The sequence below is a fragment of the Acyrthosiphon pisum genome, chromosome A2, assembly GCF_005508785.2.
Source record: "Acyrthosiphon pisum isolate AL4f chromosome A2, pea_aphid_22Mar2018_4r6ur, whole genome shotgun sequence".
NCBI classification, from domain to species: Eukaryota; Metazoa; Arthropoda; class Insecta; order Hemiptera; family Aphididae; genus Acyrthosiphon; species Acyrthosiphon pisum.
Window position 1 is genome coordinate 71,870,634 of NC_042495.1, and position 17,277 is coordinate 71,887,910.

The 17,277-nt window shown below is 36.4% G+C and overlaps 1 protein-coding gene across 2 annotated transcripts in view; it reads left to right on the plus strand.

The window, feature by feature from the left end:
• Window positions 1-895: 895 nt before the first annotated feature.
• Window positions 896-17,277, plus strand: part of LOC100163630 (serine/threonine-protein phosphatase 4 regulatory subunit 1) — a 30,898-nt gene continuing 14,516 nt past the window's right edge. Inside the window, exons 1-2 of one of the 2 annotated variants that reach the window (XM_001945695.4) lie at window positions 896-2,169; window positions 7,355-7,511. In XM_001945695.4, coding sequence (XP_001945730.1) covers window positions 2,097-2,169; window positions 7,355-7,511 — 230 coding nt within the window. In that variant the 5' untranslated portion in view covers window positions 896-2,096. Of the gene's footprint in view, window positions 2,170-7,354; window positions 7,512-11,629; window positions 12,119-17,277 lie in introns of those variants that run through there. The other variant, XM_008182124.3, reaches the window with a different exon arrangement.

Genomic DNA, 17,277 nt, shown 5'->3' on the forward strand with positions numbered 1-17,277 from the left:
TCATTGTGAAATAACAGTGGAGTGTATAGAAGCGGTTGCAGGTGTAGAGTTTATTTCAGGTATTAAAATCGATGTAGGGTCATTAGCATTATCAATAGGTAAACCGTCATTAGTGACCGGGTCTATCGGCAGATTGTTGTCAATGGGTGCAGAGTCCATATAATTGAAGGTCGAAGGCGACGTATTTAGAACCGGAGTGTTTTCCATAATATGTTGAAGTCCGGGAGACGTGGGTGTAAGTAAAATAGAATTCGACTTACGTGAATTTTTTTTAGATACGACGGGAGTGTATTTGGAATCCGGGGAACGATTGGTAGACAGCGTAGGTTTTATTTTGTTCGGGGCGGGTGATTTACCCGCACGAGAGTCGCCGCCCGAAGACGACGACATAATTAGTAATAAGCCGCACTAACGATGTATACAAAACAATAACGGTAACTGCGATAAGAGTAAGCGGAAAGCACAACCGAACACTATGACTGCAGAAACGCGACTGACATTGTATTTTAAACAATCTATAACAAGAAAAAATGGAGATTATAAAATATTGAATTTTGATTTTTAAAGTATTCAAATTTTAACTAGGTATTTAAATATTTTGTTGTTTCTGATAGAATATATCTATAATAGTACATATACCTACTTTCTTTGGTGTAAAATTGTGGTTATTTAAAAAAAAAAATCACATTTTATAATGTATGACAAATTAATTATTATTTATTAACATATGGCATATAACTGCATATTTAGCCAGTTCTTCCTTGCATAGTTGACACTTTTGAAATGCATTTAAATCCGGGCTCTAGTGATTATAGTCGTGTAGGCTCATGATAATTGATATTGAAAAACAGAACGAGAGCCTGCTGTGGCCTGTGAGCGACATAACCATTAACCGGTAATCGATATATCGTTGTTTTTAAGGGGAATATTATCGATTATCGATGTTGTGAAAATCGATGTATCGATATATCGATTTTGCAATCGGTTTGCGCATCCATAATATAATAGCTTAGATATTATATATATCAAGGCTCTCTAGCTTAGATAATAACAAGAGCGACATCTGTTAACGAGTGAAAACACTAGACGCTCGCGCGCACACGCAATATCCTTGGTAATTCGTCGTACGACAGTTGACCGCCTGCGTCCGCTTTGTTTGCGATCCGTTGTTTTGACGGTGTTTTACGCTATGGCGCGCGGCGTGTAAGCCACTATCGCGTGTACAAAACAACAGTTTTTTTTCATTAATAACAAATATTTTATCATTCTATGATATCCTAAGATTTTTTTCTCTTTTCCACTCCGTCAGTTACAGTGGATATTTTGCTTCCATTCGACCGAACCAGCCATCCGCACAAGGTGAGATTCGAAGATCGAATACCTGGGTAACATTGCGCGCCCGAGTCTGTTTTCGCAAAACAGCACATCACGCGGAGCACCGGCCGACCGACCGATACGCACTCCGGTCTCCGGCACTCGACGGACACAAGCGAAGCGAGAACGGAGGTGGTGGCGCTAACGAATACGGACGAAGGAGCTGATGCATAAGGAGGAGACGTCTTAACCAGCGAGCGAGCCAGCCCCGACGACCATCGTCACGCGTGTGTCGAAAGCACTACACGCGCGCGAAAAATCCCCCCCTCGAGGCCGCCTACAGAGAGTTGTAACAGCGTATTTCGCCCGCTCCTCCATGCCCCGCCATCGCCACCACCACCAACAACAATCGATACCGTCATCGTCGTAGTCGTGATAGTAGTAAAACATTTTCGGTTATAATAGTGCGACGCACCGTTTGCAACACGCGCAATTTTTGTATTTCCATTTTGGTTTTTATTCTATTTTTTAATGCCTTTTTTCCGCCCCATTGTTTAATATCGTTTAAAATATTTATCATTCCGTCGCGGTTTCTCTGTTCGTGGTCGCGTACTTGCTGCGTTTATACCTACACACGTCCGCAACCGCTTCAACTTGTGACGACCACGGCGATTATTACCTCTATTACGTTTTGACGCGCTGTCCATGGTGGTTTGGTCGCAACATCGGCCTGCCATCTGATTCGGGATTCGTTTCACAGTGCGCACACACACTCACCCAAAATGCACCACGCTGCCGCCATGGTTTTCCAGGAGAACAATAAGAGATCGCTGTTCCTGGGATCGTTTGTCCAAGGTAAATTGGTGTCTCATGCCGTGTTCTTGTTGTTACGTCGCTGCCTATTTGGTCGGCGGGATTTGCCCATTTACCATGCGTACCCCGATGATACTTGTTGAACAGTTGCAACATTTCGTTGCTTAAGTTCTTGCTTAAGAGGACGCTACCCATACATTTGTTGACTCCGTCTTACACACGCATGACATAGCAAATTGTCGTTCACCTGTTTCAATAGTGTATTAGTGACTAGTGTGCTGTTAGTTTTGATACTAGAGTGAATTGACCTATCATAAAATTTTTAGGTAAGAACATTTTCTGTGCTTAAGCCTTGACGATTTTTTGAAACTTTCATTTTCAAGCTAGATATGGGGATGGGTATGTGAAATATCAAAAAATAAAAATGCTCACATCTCGCATGAAAATTAAAATATCAAATAAAAGCCAACGCTTAAGCACAAATAGTGTTATTATCTAAAAAAATTATGATACTTAGGTCAAATCACTCTAATATCAAAACTAACAATACACTAACTAGTGAACGAAAATTTGGTATGTTGTAAATGTATAAGACGGAGACAACAAATGACAACTACATGTGTAGCATACTCTTAATATCCGTGTCTTATGTTTTCACTCCTAAGTATTTCATATTAGAGGTGTATGTTACAGACCTCGTTACAGACAGTTCAGTTTTGGTTATTTTAATTCACATTTTGGCTCAAATAGTAAGTGCATCATACATATAATTAAGTATTCAAGCTACTCAAGCGTAAATTACATTCTATTTGATATTTACGTACCTACCTACAGTTATTATTTTGTTCATTACATTTTATTAAGTAGGTGTATCTAAATTGACTCTAAATACATTAATAAATTAGGTACCTATTTATTTGTATTTAATTGTCATCTTTTCATAGTTGTGAATTAAAGCTACTGGTATATTTTGATTAAAAATACTCTAAGTTACCTTTTTTAAATTGCTACTTTTTTATTAGTTCAGTTATTAATAAATAATATTAGTTTAACAGTCAGACCTCGCTAGCATAAATAGTCACAGTAAATTACAATACAAGCGAGTAGACATGTTGAGCATTTTATAAGGTTCTGATATTTCTTATTACCTACCTGGTACTTAAAAATGTTTTTGTGTTAGAATATCAAGGTATACATATGTGTCTATCTATTGGTACACTATTTAAAAACAACAAATTTGTTTACTGTCTTATGTTTTTACCGTGGTATTTAACTACTTTATGAAAGTTAAGTTTACATAATATCATAAATGGATGGTAGGTGTACAATACATTCTGTTCATTTTTGAATTCTCAACAAATGTACTTAGGTATATCTTATTATAGTACCTATAATTAATCATAATGTACTTCAATATTTCTGATTTAGGTAGTGATTATTTTAAATTTGAATAGCATTACTTAACTATGAACTAAAAAAATTAGATTCTTCTAAATTACCTATTTCTTTCTATTTAGGCACCTATGTCATCTAATTTTAGAACTAATTTGCTTGAATTAACCAACTAATTATTATGTTAATTATATTGGTAAATAAATACTCCTATTCAGAAGTACTATTTGAGTATCTTAGATAAAAATGATAAGAATAGTTGAAAGCAGTACCCAGATATATTATACTTTACATGAGTCGTAAACATTGTAGGTACATACTTAATAGAACATTTTAATTTTTACTTAATTACTTTATTGTATATTTTTATTGTTGGTACCTTGATTATTTGTACAATTTTAGAATATATAAACAAAAACCCTGATAAAAATTAATACTTAATTACCTGTCACATTGCCACCTCTAACAACTGTTCAGTACCTACCTAATAAATCTAGGTTTAAGGGTTTAGGTTTTGTATTATTAATTTAATTATGTGTTTTAAATTAATGATAAACTTTCTAACGACTCTGGTTTCATTTTTTTATTTAAAGAAACAATCGGTATCAGCCATCGGGTATAATTTACAAAGTTTAGTAATATGTTTGTAGGCACACATCTTAATGATTGTTTAAGTGATAGTTATTACATTATGAAAGTTAGCTGCTAACAATGATCATCTCGGTTGGTTATAATATGAATAAGCTGTAACAGCAGTACAACAGTTGTTAATTTTTATACTTTTAAAACTCAAATTTCACTCCATACCATAGGCGTGCGCACAGCCCTCTTGTTCAGGGTATGCAGAAGCAGTGGCGGATCCAGGAGGAGGGGGGCAAAAGGGAAATTCCCCCCCCCAATCGCCTTAGTTTCCCATTGTTTACAGTGTTTACACTGTGTTTAGCCAATTTTAAAAATTTACCAATTTACCCTGCATACCCCCTGCGCATGCCTATGACATTGTCCGTACATTTATAAGGGTATATATTTTTGTATCACTTATATTAAAATATAATTTATACAAGAATTTTGGAGAGTATAAAAATACTTGGGTTGTATTTTATCAAAGCTTAATATTAAGTATAATAAAATAAAAAAGTGCTGTCATTTTTAGCATGTTTTTTGTCAGGTTTATATTATTTCTTGTAATTTATAAAAATGTTGATTCATTATTTTCCATATTATTTTTTCTAAAAATGGTAATATTTTTCAATGGCTTGTGTTATTATTAGTGTCTCATTAGTTAGATCAAGTGTAGTTTTTATAGATGGATAAGACGGATAGTAAAATATAAGTACCTAATATTAATACATACTTTATAAGTAATAGGTGTGTCTTTAGTTTTCTACATTAATTAAATGATTATTTTATAATTTTACATCTATTTAGGTTTTTATAAAAAGTTGTTAAAATTGGGAATTTTCCTCTATGCAAATAATTTGGCCCGTGAATTGGGTAATATCTAAAGACAATAATTATATCATGTAGATGAATCTATAACCGATTGGTAAATGTAACAATAATTTGTTTGACGTGTTTTATTGTTTTATTACATTTACAACAAACCAAAGTTCAATTATATAATATAGGAAAAATATTTTATATTATTTTGAATCGTATTTTATTCTTATTAATAGTGCATACTGCATTTCCTAAATTCCCATGTTCAAGCGAAGTAATTATTTGACGTAATTATCTTTTGTTCAATATTCTGAATAATTGAATCATACTAAGTAAGCCCTATTATTTACCACTGACTACACTCATACAATGACTCATTTTATCGGTTCACTTTTCCCAGCCATTTTTTTCCAAATATATTTTAAAGTTTTTATCATTATTTTTTATCTTTTAAAGATATGCTTTTAAAGGATTTCATTGAGTATGAATATCTCGATGAATATTCACTTTCTCACTTCGTTTTTAAAACATATTTATAGGAATTTTAAAATTGTTCATAAATAACTACTAAAAATATTTCATGAAGTATTATATTTTGAATAACTGAAAACTCGTTAAAAATAGTGACGGTCAGATTAAACAATCAAGAAAAAATGTTGCTGCATGTACCTGTTGTAAATTTAATTTAAATATTTATGCCTAAAAAATACATAATACGAATTAGATACATTAATTGTGTATTTTTTTATATATAATTATCGATTTTTATGGTAAATTAGTTAACCCTCATATTGATATAAACAATGTATCTTGATTTTCTTAATTTATTTCCAATTATTAAATATATTTATATTAATTTATATAAATTACTTATAATTGATTGTTGGTGTTTATTCTTTAGTTGTTTTCCTCAAAATACATTATAATGTTTTTCAATATAATATAATATATAATATAATATAATTATATTAGAAAGAAAGTATCCAATTATTATTCTAAAATTATTTTATAGATAAATAAAAATTAAATTAAAGTCACTAACTATTTATGTGATGAAAAATATTTACTGTACCCATACAGGTATCTTAGCATTCTTAGCTGTGTTGTAAGTTAATACATAAGAAAATGCCGTCTCCTAAAAATTTCTATTTTAACAAATAATTGGAGTAGTCTGAGGGAGGGCCATGTAGTAACCCATTTGATGTTGCGTTGAACCGTCTTCTCAATTCTCAATCCAAGGCGTGTGTTGTCTTCAAACAGTTCAAACTTTGTACTTGCTCTGAGTCAGGGAAATGTAAAAATAAATAAAAACGAATGTTTGATATTATTCATGTTTGTGCGTGCAGAGTGTAAATAGTTGCTTGAGACCATAATAATATTATAGCGTGTGTATACAAACATAAAAAAATGTATATATAACGCGCGATGAGCATTGTTTACATCGCGGGATTCATGCGAGTAGGCATAACGCGTCCACCCGATTGGACCAATTCGGTCTCCATTCTCGAAGTACGTCGCACACACAAACAAGACACACAGCGGATCGACGATCGCCGCCACTGCCGCGTTGTATATTTGTACACCATAATATTGTATTTATATACTAACAGTATTTGAAACCGGTTTTCCGTCGGACAAATTCTTGGCATTCATTTCCCTTGTTTACCCGCCGACGTAGATGCTGTGCTTCTGGTCCTCGCTTGGGGTGTTAGTGTTACGTGCGTGTGTTCTCGATAACTTCATTATTATTATTGGCCAAAAGGAATGCGTCCCCGAAAATATGTGTTTAATATTGTGTGTGGGAAGATAATATTTCGGATTTATTTTTCCCCTTCAGTGTTCGGCCCAAACTTCTTGGGTTCGTTGTTGAGTGTCGACGACGCCCTTAGCGACAATGGTTGGACGAGGCGGTGGCGGCGGCGGCCCCATGTGAATGACACGTGGTGCGGTTGTGCGTCTTCGTTGTATAAGCGCCGCCGCCGTAGTTGCATTGCGCGCGCTCATAGCTTCCTCGGCGATCAATGAACCATGCAGACGTCGCTCGGCTAGCCGGCTGCCTCTCTTCATCGTCTGGCTCCACCGCGCGCCATGCTCATCACCACACGGCTAACTCGTTTGACCACCCAAACGCTGCTGCGTTGATTATCCACAAGCCGTGGTGTGATGTATGTTTGTGTACATCTGATCAGTGGTCACGTATACGGGGGGTTAAAAATAATAAAGATAGAAAATAAAATTATAAATGTAATTATTGTTCATTAGGTAACCCTTGAGTCTCGAAACGAAGTTGTCGTTGATGAACTCAACCGATTGTTTTTTGAGTTTAAATTTTAAAAAGAAACATTTGTGGAAATTGTTATTGATATTATATTTGGCTCGTTTTGTTCCGTTACAGTCGGAGCCGGCATAGAGAGATTGATGATCCAGAATAGCGACGGGGCCGGCGAAGACGAGTCTATGGAAATATTCGATCTCGCAGGTAACCAACACAGTGATAACATGCCCAGTGAAACCGTCAAGCAGATGTACAACGCGTCTGCTGAAGAAATCAGGTAACATCAGATTATCACAACCGACGGCTTTACATCGGGATCGCTCTGTATACCGTTGGAATGTATTAAATTGGCGGGGCGACCGATGGTGGGGGGGTTCGTCCTGTGAGTCCTCCTAACCACCTGGCTTTTTTTTCATCGAGGGTTGCTAGTTGCTACTATTCTCGGAAACAGACGTACACGAGGATGCAGCTGTTTGCGTCCCTCGAGTTAAAAACAAACATTGCTTTTTTTTTTTTCTCGACCCTTCGTATCCTCTCAGCTCTCGTGGTGCATCACGTTCATGCAATTACGTAGTTTCTAGACATTTTCTTTCATTAGCTGAGAAATTTCGAGTAGTTGTACACGAAGAATAATCATGGGGGTCTTTTGTAGCCGTGGTCTAAATTTAAAATCTACTATTCGTGCCAACTGGCTACTGTTATTGCCAGACAGTCAAATATACCATACCTTTATAATGGGCTAAAATAAAATCGCAGAATTTCACCCGTTGCCAATGGCCGAGACCCGCAGTCGGATGAGAAATTTTGCTAATTAAAAAAATTTGAAATTTCCACTTGTGATTAATACATATCTAAGATTTAACTTAAATTCGCAATAATTTCCATGACATGTGATTGTTAGCATATTTTAGTTATACGATCAGGGTGTGTTGGTCATATGGTACCTCATTCGAACTGCAAAGTGTGTGCCTGGCCATTCTATAAATAGCTAGACACATCAACTCTTACTTCCTGTCTGGTACTATTGCCACTTTGTTCCTTTGCACAGTTAACGTCCGCTACATTACGATTTAGAACAATAAAATTCAATTACTTAAAAGACCTATTTTAAACCTACTGTATATAGTTTTTTAAATGAAACAAAATCCATATAAAAATATTTTAAGCGGCGTTATTCTTTCTCATTCATATTTGTATTTTATTCAATTTGAATGTCAAGCACATATTTTAATCTTAGCACATTTTTTAAAAATGTTGAATGCAGGGTAAAATGTATTACAGTGGGTTATGGTTAAAATGTTTTTAATGGTGGTGTTACTAAAATGAATTCGATTAAAACTATTCAATTAACAATAACAACTTCAATTGTTTTAATACCTGTACGGCTGTACATACTATTAATTATTATGTATATGTTAGTAAGAATCTATACAACTAATAAGAGTACCAAAACAAGCACCTATACATTTATTACGTCTATTATTACGTGTCGTGAATGATTGGTGTTGACCATGAAGGCGCGAAAAACGAATTCGGGGAATTAAAAACTTTGTTTGACCAGTGTGTCAGTAGTCTTCGCATCATTTGGCATATAAATAAAGTAGGTCAATACGTCATAGCATAACAGCTAAACAGAAATAAAATTTCTGCAGAGTCTGTAATGAACTTATTTTTCCTTTTATAAATAACTATTGTTTAAATTGGCGACTTCACGATGGACACGAAATAAACGAAATTTTTAGGTATTTAGCGATTGCTAATATATTATTATATTGTTTAAATAAATAAATTTAACGGTCAATTTAAACAGAATATCTAAAGAATAATACTTATAAATACAAATCGCGCCTATTCATTAATCTTAAAACCAATAACTGGTTGTTGAATCCGGATTTCAATGCTTTTTTTTTTCAATGTACATCATTGTTAAATATATTCTTGGAGTCGAGTAGCTTGATTTAAGAATATCTCGACTAGTCTTTCCAATAACTCTGTGCATTGTTTACAGGCTAATTTATTTTGCGTACTTGAGTGTCGACTGGGTACAGCATTCTCAAGTTTCTTAACCTGTCGTTGAAATGTTGCTATATAAAAATCTATATATTTTGTGAACGTGTGATATGTTTTAAAAAGTATTTTTGTTACCTATGTATATTTTTAAAACCCCATAATTTCTATTAAATCAATTACTACATGGTATTGTTTGTTTCAAAATATTTTGGAGATATTATTATTTTTTGCTCTTGTAAATATTTATGTTCTTGTTAGTAAAAAAATTCCAATCGTCGTCAATACTCAATCATACACTCTTCAAACAAAGAAATAAGTATTTTTATTTATTTAAATTATTTTTTTATTTCCATTGATATAATATGGGGATGAATAAAACTATGGATTATTGTGATTTAAACATGTGTCCTTTATTTCAAGTATGAACGAAGATACATCAGTATTAATTTAAATTGGGTAATTGATGTTTTGAAAATAATAAAAAGTGTGTTTATTACACCCACTTTTACTAGTATTATGTTCAACACTTAATATTCACACGAGATTATTCTCGTACTCTCAAGATTCTTTGGTAAAAAAAAAAACGGATCAGTAATGTTCGCATCATCGTCAACTGATTGGTTAATTAACTACCTAAAGTATAATATATAATACTACAATCATTATTTAAATAAATAAATTATTCAATTTGAATTATTAACTTATTAATAATTTTTTTTTTTATTGAGCTTAATCCCGGCAACTATGGCCATTAGCTGTTTTTCGTTTGTAGCGGGAGGAACGGTTGATTGAAACACGTATGTATGTGTGGCAAGGATTTGTAGCTAAAAATCCCTGGTGGTCACCCATCCGGAAGCTAGCAACACCGGCCGACACACTCTGAGCATTCCCACAGTTAAGCGTATGAACCGCGCCACATAATATATTCTTTTATCAACTGTTCAAAAACCATGTTTAACATTTATGTAATAAAATCTGTTTTAAATATTTAAAAAAATGGACATTAGGAAGATATTGTCTTCAATAAAAATTCGGAAACTATCAACGTTTTCATCCATAACGTATTGTTTACTTTTAATAGTGTAATTTCATAAAACCTTTTACGATGTAGTATGCAATATGGCGTACAAAATATTATTATTCTGCCAATTTTTAATATATTGGTTACTTAGTCTATGATATCTTTAATCATACTGTGAATCAATCAATCAATGTGTCTATAATATAATACCCATAACTATAGGCACAAATAGACAAATTATTCTGGGAGGACTAAAGCCCCTCTTTTCTAAAAATTATATATGCTCAGTACTTATTACTGGCTTTTGAACTGGGGGGACTTGGCAGAAATGTGGGGGGACTAACTCCCACCCAAGCCCCCACCTATTCACACCAATGCCCATAACATTTTGTGGACATAAGGTTTTTTTTAAAAATATTTTAATTCTAGTTTATCGGCCACACACGCCGGCGTTAAATGAATTTCTGATTCGTAACGAATACAAAATAAAAATGCGTCGTCGTCCGATTTTGGACATCTGCCAATACGAGGCGCCGCACGTTCTATACACGCTAAAGCCCCGAGTGCGTGATTAGTTTTAACGTAGTTCTGATTAAAAGAACCGACCAGACAAAAATGACAGACAACCACCGTGTAGAAACGACGTTGAAAAATATAAATAAAATAACATACAAAATGAATCGAAAAACCCCGGGAGTGGTGCGTCTCTAATATGCGTACGAGCGGTGTGTGTCGTACACATAGTAGTACGGAGTACGGACGATAGTAATAATATGAAAGAGTATCAGCTTTGGCGCGCACGAATGATTTGTCGCGGAGCCGGACGGGAAAACAGGACTACCTACCACCGGCTCATGAGTCCCTCCAAAGAACGTAGACGCGCGCATCCCGTTCGTGGTGTGTTCTTCACGGTCGTCGCGTGCCAATAATCGATTTCCCCGCACGCGTGCCGCCGAAGCGTTCCGCGGCGGAGAAAGCGCGTTGGGTGACGGCCGCCCTTATTTTTCCGGGCGTTTTCGCACGCACGCCGTTTATCATTGACCTCCGGCTGAAAAGGGCGGCCCCGCCCCGTATACGCGACCGGTGTTTATTTTGATGTTGGGTACTCGGTTACGTATATTTTGCCGGTCTCATTCTCTTGCGCACGCGCCCTGGCTCGCCGCCTCCGACCGTCACACGTTGGCGGCACTGTGGACGCACCGGATACCCGGCCGTTGGTCCCACTGGACCCGGTCCCCGTTTATATTTTTATTTCGTTTGGTTTTTTCCCCCGTAGCCGCTTACGCACGCACACGTATGACGAGCCAGAGTAGCGTCGCACGGTTTTTTTTTTATATTTTGTACTCGTTCACGTGAGCGTGCGCGCATTCCACCGCGAGTGTGTGTGCGTCGGTCGCTTTCTCATTTCTCTTTCTGGCGGTACGCTCCGCCGCCGCCGGCCTTCGTTGTTCACACGACCACCGCCATATAGCGTCGCAGTTGTAGTGTATTGTGTGCCGTCCGCGCGGATCGTGTGTGTGTGTGCCTTTTTGTCGCGCCGCCTTTTCGCTTTCTCTGTGCGCGCGCGCGCGCGCTCTTAACTGCCGTGTGCTGCAGTACACGCGTGTTTTTTACCGATGATTCGTGTGTATATTTACTACAATCAGTTTTTGGTTGTATTTTTTGTTTTAAAAAAGTTTTTACTATTGAATTGTTGAATTATTATCCGTACTGTTGCTATTAAAGTTTATGATATCGGTCTGTTCCGTGTATATCGTATTTCGATTTTCCATGGGCAGATGAACTTGCATCAGGACCAGTTGCAGAGTACGATGGGTGATCGCGTGGTAATCGACACACTCGTGTCTGGCAAGGTAAGGAGTCGATGTCTAATTCACATACTTCGGGTACCGCGTTTCCCGCGTTTTTCTCCTCGCCCCACTCTAGATTCCCGGCATTCTATATAGCACTATTATTTAGCTCTATATATTACTATAATAGTAGTGTTATGCTGCGAGGCTGTTTCCACGCGCGCACGAGGCTTTCGTAATTTCCGTTACGGTTTTCGACCGGGACGTCGTGTGTGTTTCTGTTGAGATGCGGCCGAGTGACTGTTAACTTTTTTTCTACGCAGTAACTAACTACCGGCCGACAATGAACCCGCTCGTTTGTTGTGACGGTGCGCCGCAGCCAGTAACCAAACGGAGGAGGCGGCAGCGTTCCTGACCCCTTCTAAAACGCACCTCATCGTTTGTCCTCATGAATGAATCGCCGTATATATGTGCGTGCGTGTGCGTAATGAGAATGCTTGTGCGTGCGTGCTCGTAGCACACATGAAAACATTGACGTGGAGGGGGACTAACTCGCACACATGTGTTACACGCCGTGGCCGCAGACGGATTTGACCTTTTCATCGCTTACCGCCACTGTTTGAGGGGAAAACAATTATATTATACGGTCGTCACCGTCATGTGTGTCGCGCGAGAACCGGATGGAAAATCGTCTGAATGCTCAGACTACAGCAGCTGCCGCCGGAAGTATGATGCTTGCGGCGCGCGCGTTATTTTTTAAAACAAAACATTTTTATTCTCTTGGCGTGCCATGCAGATGGCCAATTGCATTCGCACACGACATTCCCGGAGTGTTCCGCGGCTTCACCACCATCACTCGGATGTCGTCCTAAGCGAAAAACATCGCCGTCTTACCACGTGATTCGCTTTGCCGGCAACGAATTTAAAAGAATTAATAAAGGAGAAAAAAAACTCGAAAATTAGTTCATAATTCTTAGATATTCCATCCACCACTTGGTTGGTGTTGATCGAAAACAATATTGTGGTTAGTTCACGTTAGGTGGTTGTCGCGGAGAATTGCCCACGCTGAAAGCTCGTGTACTACGACGGCCTCGTGCTTGTCATGGTTGTAGTAGTGCGCGTTTGGGTTTTCGGTGGCGGGGACCAGGGGCTACGGCGGCGACGTGCTATTGGAGGGAGAAAAACAACTATCGATCGCGCAGGGATTCCGTGTGTCAGTGTCATCCCCCCGGTAGTGAGTAGTGACTACCGACTACTATTATTATCGACGGGAATGTTTTACGACAACGCCCGACGACTTTATTATTATTATCGTTGTCATCATCATCACCGGTACCCGTTTCTATGACCTCTGAAACTACCCCTTCTATATTTCCGTCATAAAGATGAACTGACAGACGGACAGATATTTTATCGTAGTGTTTCGAACTCGTAAATGCGCGTACTACTATACTATATCCGTATTTATTACTACAAAACGATAATATCATTTTACGGTGGAAACGTTTTGTTTTCGCCAATGTGCGCGCGCAGCGGATCACAGTCGCCCAATGTCTTTTAACGGCCGTGCGCGAGCATGAATAGCGCTGTGATTTTGAACTTGAAAATCGTGTGTGGCGTGTGTTGTCGCGTAGACGACGCGCGTGTAAACAGTATATTGTAGTATATTATATGCACTACGCACACTTCGAATATTGTCGTATGCACATTTTGTCTATTTTGATATCACGCACAAAACGTCTCCACACCCATACTTACGTGTGGGACAATAATACTTGTCGTCTAGGTTCGCTGATGATGATGAAGATGAAAATTATTATCAAATAAATAAACCACGTGCGCGCTTTTTCCGTTAAAACTAATAATATTTTCGTTGTTACGTCGGCAGAAGCGCGCTCTTCGACGTTGACTTGGGAATAATAATAAAATTATGATTATCCTATATTTCTTTCGTCCGCGTTTAATTTAGAGCCGTTGACCTTGAACCGGCCCGTCGGCGGCACGTCCTCCTATGCCCCTCCTCCGTCTCCAAGCATGGGTTTATGATGGAATAGTTGCCGGCTAGGTACTGCCCTTTTGTTGATGTAATTCGGTTCAAATGTGCACCGCGTTGCATTCGCTCGCTGTCTGACTCGCGGACTCGCTCTCCCCTTTCCAGTGCGGGTTGGTTGGTAGTCCTGTGCGTGTGTGTGCTGCGTACATTTAGACTGAGTATGTGTTGTAGTCGTCGTGAGAGAGAATTATTACGATCAGGAACGTTCCGCACACACACAATACACATTACATATCTCAACCCCTGTTTCTACGCGTTGTTATTATTATTATGTTTAGAACGCCCACCACACCCTAAAAATGTAAACGCTGCCGCCGTGACGTTATATTATTATATTTTTTCCCTTTCACTCTCGGATCCCTCCTGGTCTTCGTATACTCTATTCTTCATATTATACTATACATAGTGAATAATCCGGTCAATATAATATTTAAACATTTAATATAGCTTTAGTTTTCTTTTTAATTATTTATCACACTCCCTTCGCCATTGTCTTATTATAACAGAACATGTATGTTACATTTTGTATGCCTGTTCGAATGAATAATACCTGAACGAGCTGAATAACACAGTTTTTTAAAATATATTCTTAAAAATACATTAAATTTCTTATGCGTCAGATGATCTGTGTACTTTTATAGTTTATTGGACATCCTTTTTTTTTGCAATTTTTGTTTGTTTTAAGCATATTGAAAACGGTGGTGAAATTAAAATTTGGCGCCCTGACTTTGTATTGAAATTATAATTTCATATACACTCGGTGTAATCAATCGCTCGCTCGGACTGTTATAATATTGTGTATGACATGTATTTTTTATCATTAAACACAATTATATTAAAAACAAATATTGTTGTCATAACTATAATAATATTCAATTAATACACTATTAAAAATCACGAGACATGTGTACAAGATACTTATAAGTTAAAGTATTTAAAAACATAATCTATATTATTAATGATAATGGTAAATTTATGTAATAATTTCACAGACAAATCATAAACATTCCTCAACTTGCTATGTAAAATCACCTTGGGTGGATCTCGGACTTCAAAACAAGTCCGATCGCCAAATTCTAACTCCATTGTTTTTAGCTTGCAGTATTGTTTTCAACTCTATAATACAGTACTTATAGTACGTTAAAATAAAAATATTGCAACAAAAAAGGGTATCCAGTAGAACAGAAATATTCCCTGATTTGTGTTAAAATTATCGCACTGCGTACTAAGTTACTTGCGGTTACTTGGTTATTATTTACACCGTGGTATTTGTGAAAATGATGTCCTATTCAAATTTCCAATCGATGTGATTTGTGGTTTTAACCCTGTAACACATGTCGTGGCATTAATGTTTACCGATGATTCATATTTTATCAATCATTGTTCGCCGTTCCTCGTTAGTCATTTCTTATTTCAAACATTTTCATACGTGACGGTGACATGTATTTTATTTATATCGACCATACGTAATTTTATAGTTTGGCCATCAACAACGCCCACCGGTTGAAATGACGCGTTAACATAACGAAATCGAAAATGTATTTCCGCCCCGATTGATCGAATTGTTAGCAAAAGTTTTGAAATATCCGTTTTGGAATTGACATATTTCATATTTTACACTATCTATATATAGTACTTATACTTGTCCTGAGTGATTCATCATCGCCTAGTCGGAACCGCTGAGGCTATGACTATGAAATCTGGACAGTAGTGTTGTAGAGTCTACAAATGTAGACACTAACTAAGAAAGGATTTTTTAAAATTCAACCCCTGCAGGGTTTAAATGGTTTCATAGTGGTAAAAATGAAAATAATTACCTAGCCGGAACCACTGAAAATATGAGTATAAAATTTAGTCCGTAGTTTCATTTTATGATGCAAAAAACCCCTAAGAAAGAATTTTTTAAAACTCAATCTTACGGTGGTTAAAAGGGGTAAACATGGAAAAAATCGATAAACTGATGCCCTGACTGATGAATCATCGCTTAGCTAGAACCACTGGACGGATTTGGCAGAGATTTGGCATACAGAGAGCTATTATGACGTTGGCGTCCGTTAAGAAATGATTTTTGAAAATTCAACCCCTAGGTACAAGAGAAAATATGGGGTTGTATGAATACAATAGTGGCGCTATCTATCAAGCAATATCTAATCTAAATATACAACATACGAAACGTATATATACAAAACGTACGAACTTGATATTTGGAATAGTGGTTCCTCTAATGATCTAGATGTACAATAAAAAATGAATTTTCTGATATTCATATTTTAAAGAGGTGGTCAAACAGAAACTTTTTTTTTGTTTATTAATGGTTGCCTTTGGTTGCAGGTTACATATGTGAGTTATTTCACAAAGCTAGGTAAAATTACAATGATTTGTCCGTAAAAATAAAATGAAATAAATCAAAATAAAATAACCCAAAATATACTAATATAATATATATACATATTAAATATTCCTAAAAATCTGGGATGATCAACTATTACTTCAATAGTATTTTAGGTACACTGTATAAACACTTTTTGCAACTACAAAGCTATAGACTATATTTTATCACCCACTTCACTTTGTCTGCAATATAACGCAGGTAGACGGGTGGGCATGGAGCAATTGCACCAAAACAAAATTTGTATTCTATGGTCAATATACCAATTGTGCAGCTTATCTTTTAGGGTCAGTGTACCAATTTCGCCTCTTATATGTTAAGGTAAATATACCAATTGCGCTTGTATTTAAATTTGCCAACTGGCGGCTATCTTTAGATTTAGAAATATTGTTTTTTGATCTAATTCCATCAACATCAACATACACACACTAAAATGCTTGAAAATTAAAAACGTATTTATTGATCAATTGATTACTGGTTAGAGTGACTGGTTATAATACATTTTATAACGGTATCGGGAATTTTATGAAACGTTATTATTATTACGGACATTCGATCACAGAAATATGCATTTGAGTGATAGACGAAAACAAGTTATCATTATCATACATTTTATATAATTGAAGATCAAAAAGTAACTTGTTAAATGTTTATTTATATTATATTATGTATTAATACTCGCATAAAAAAATTATAACTAACTTATAACTTTTCCTTAGGTATTGTAAAATGTTTTGAGCGCAATTTGTCTATTGACCCTAAAATGTATAAAGCGCAATT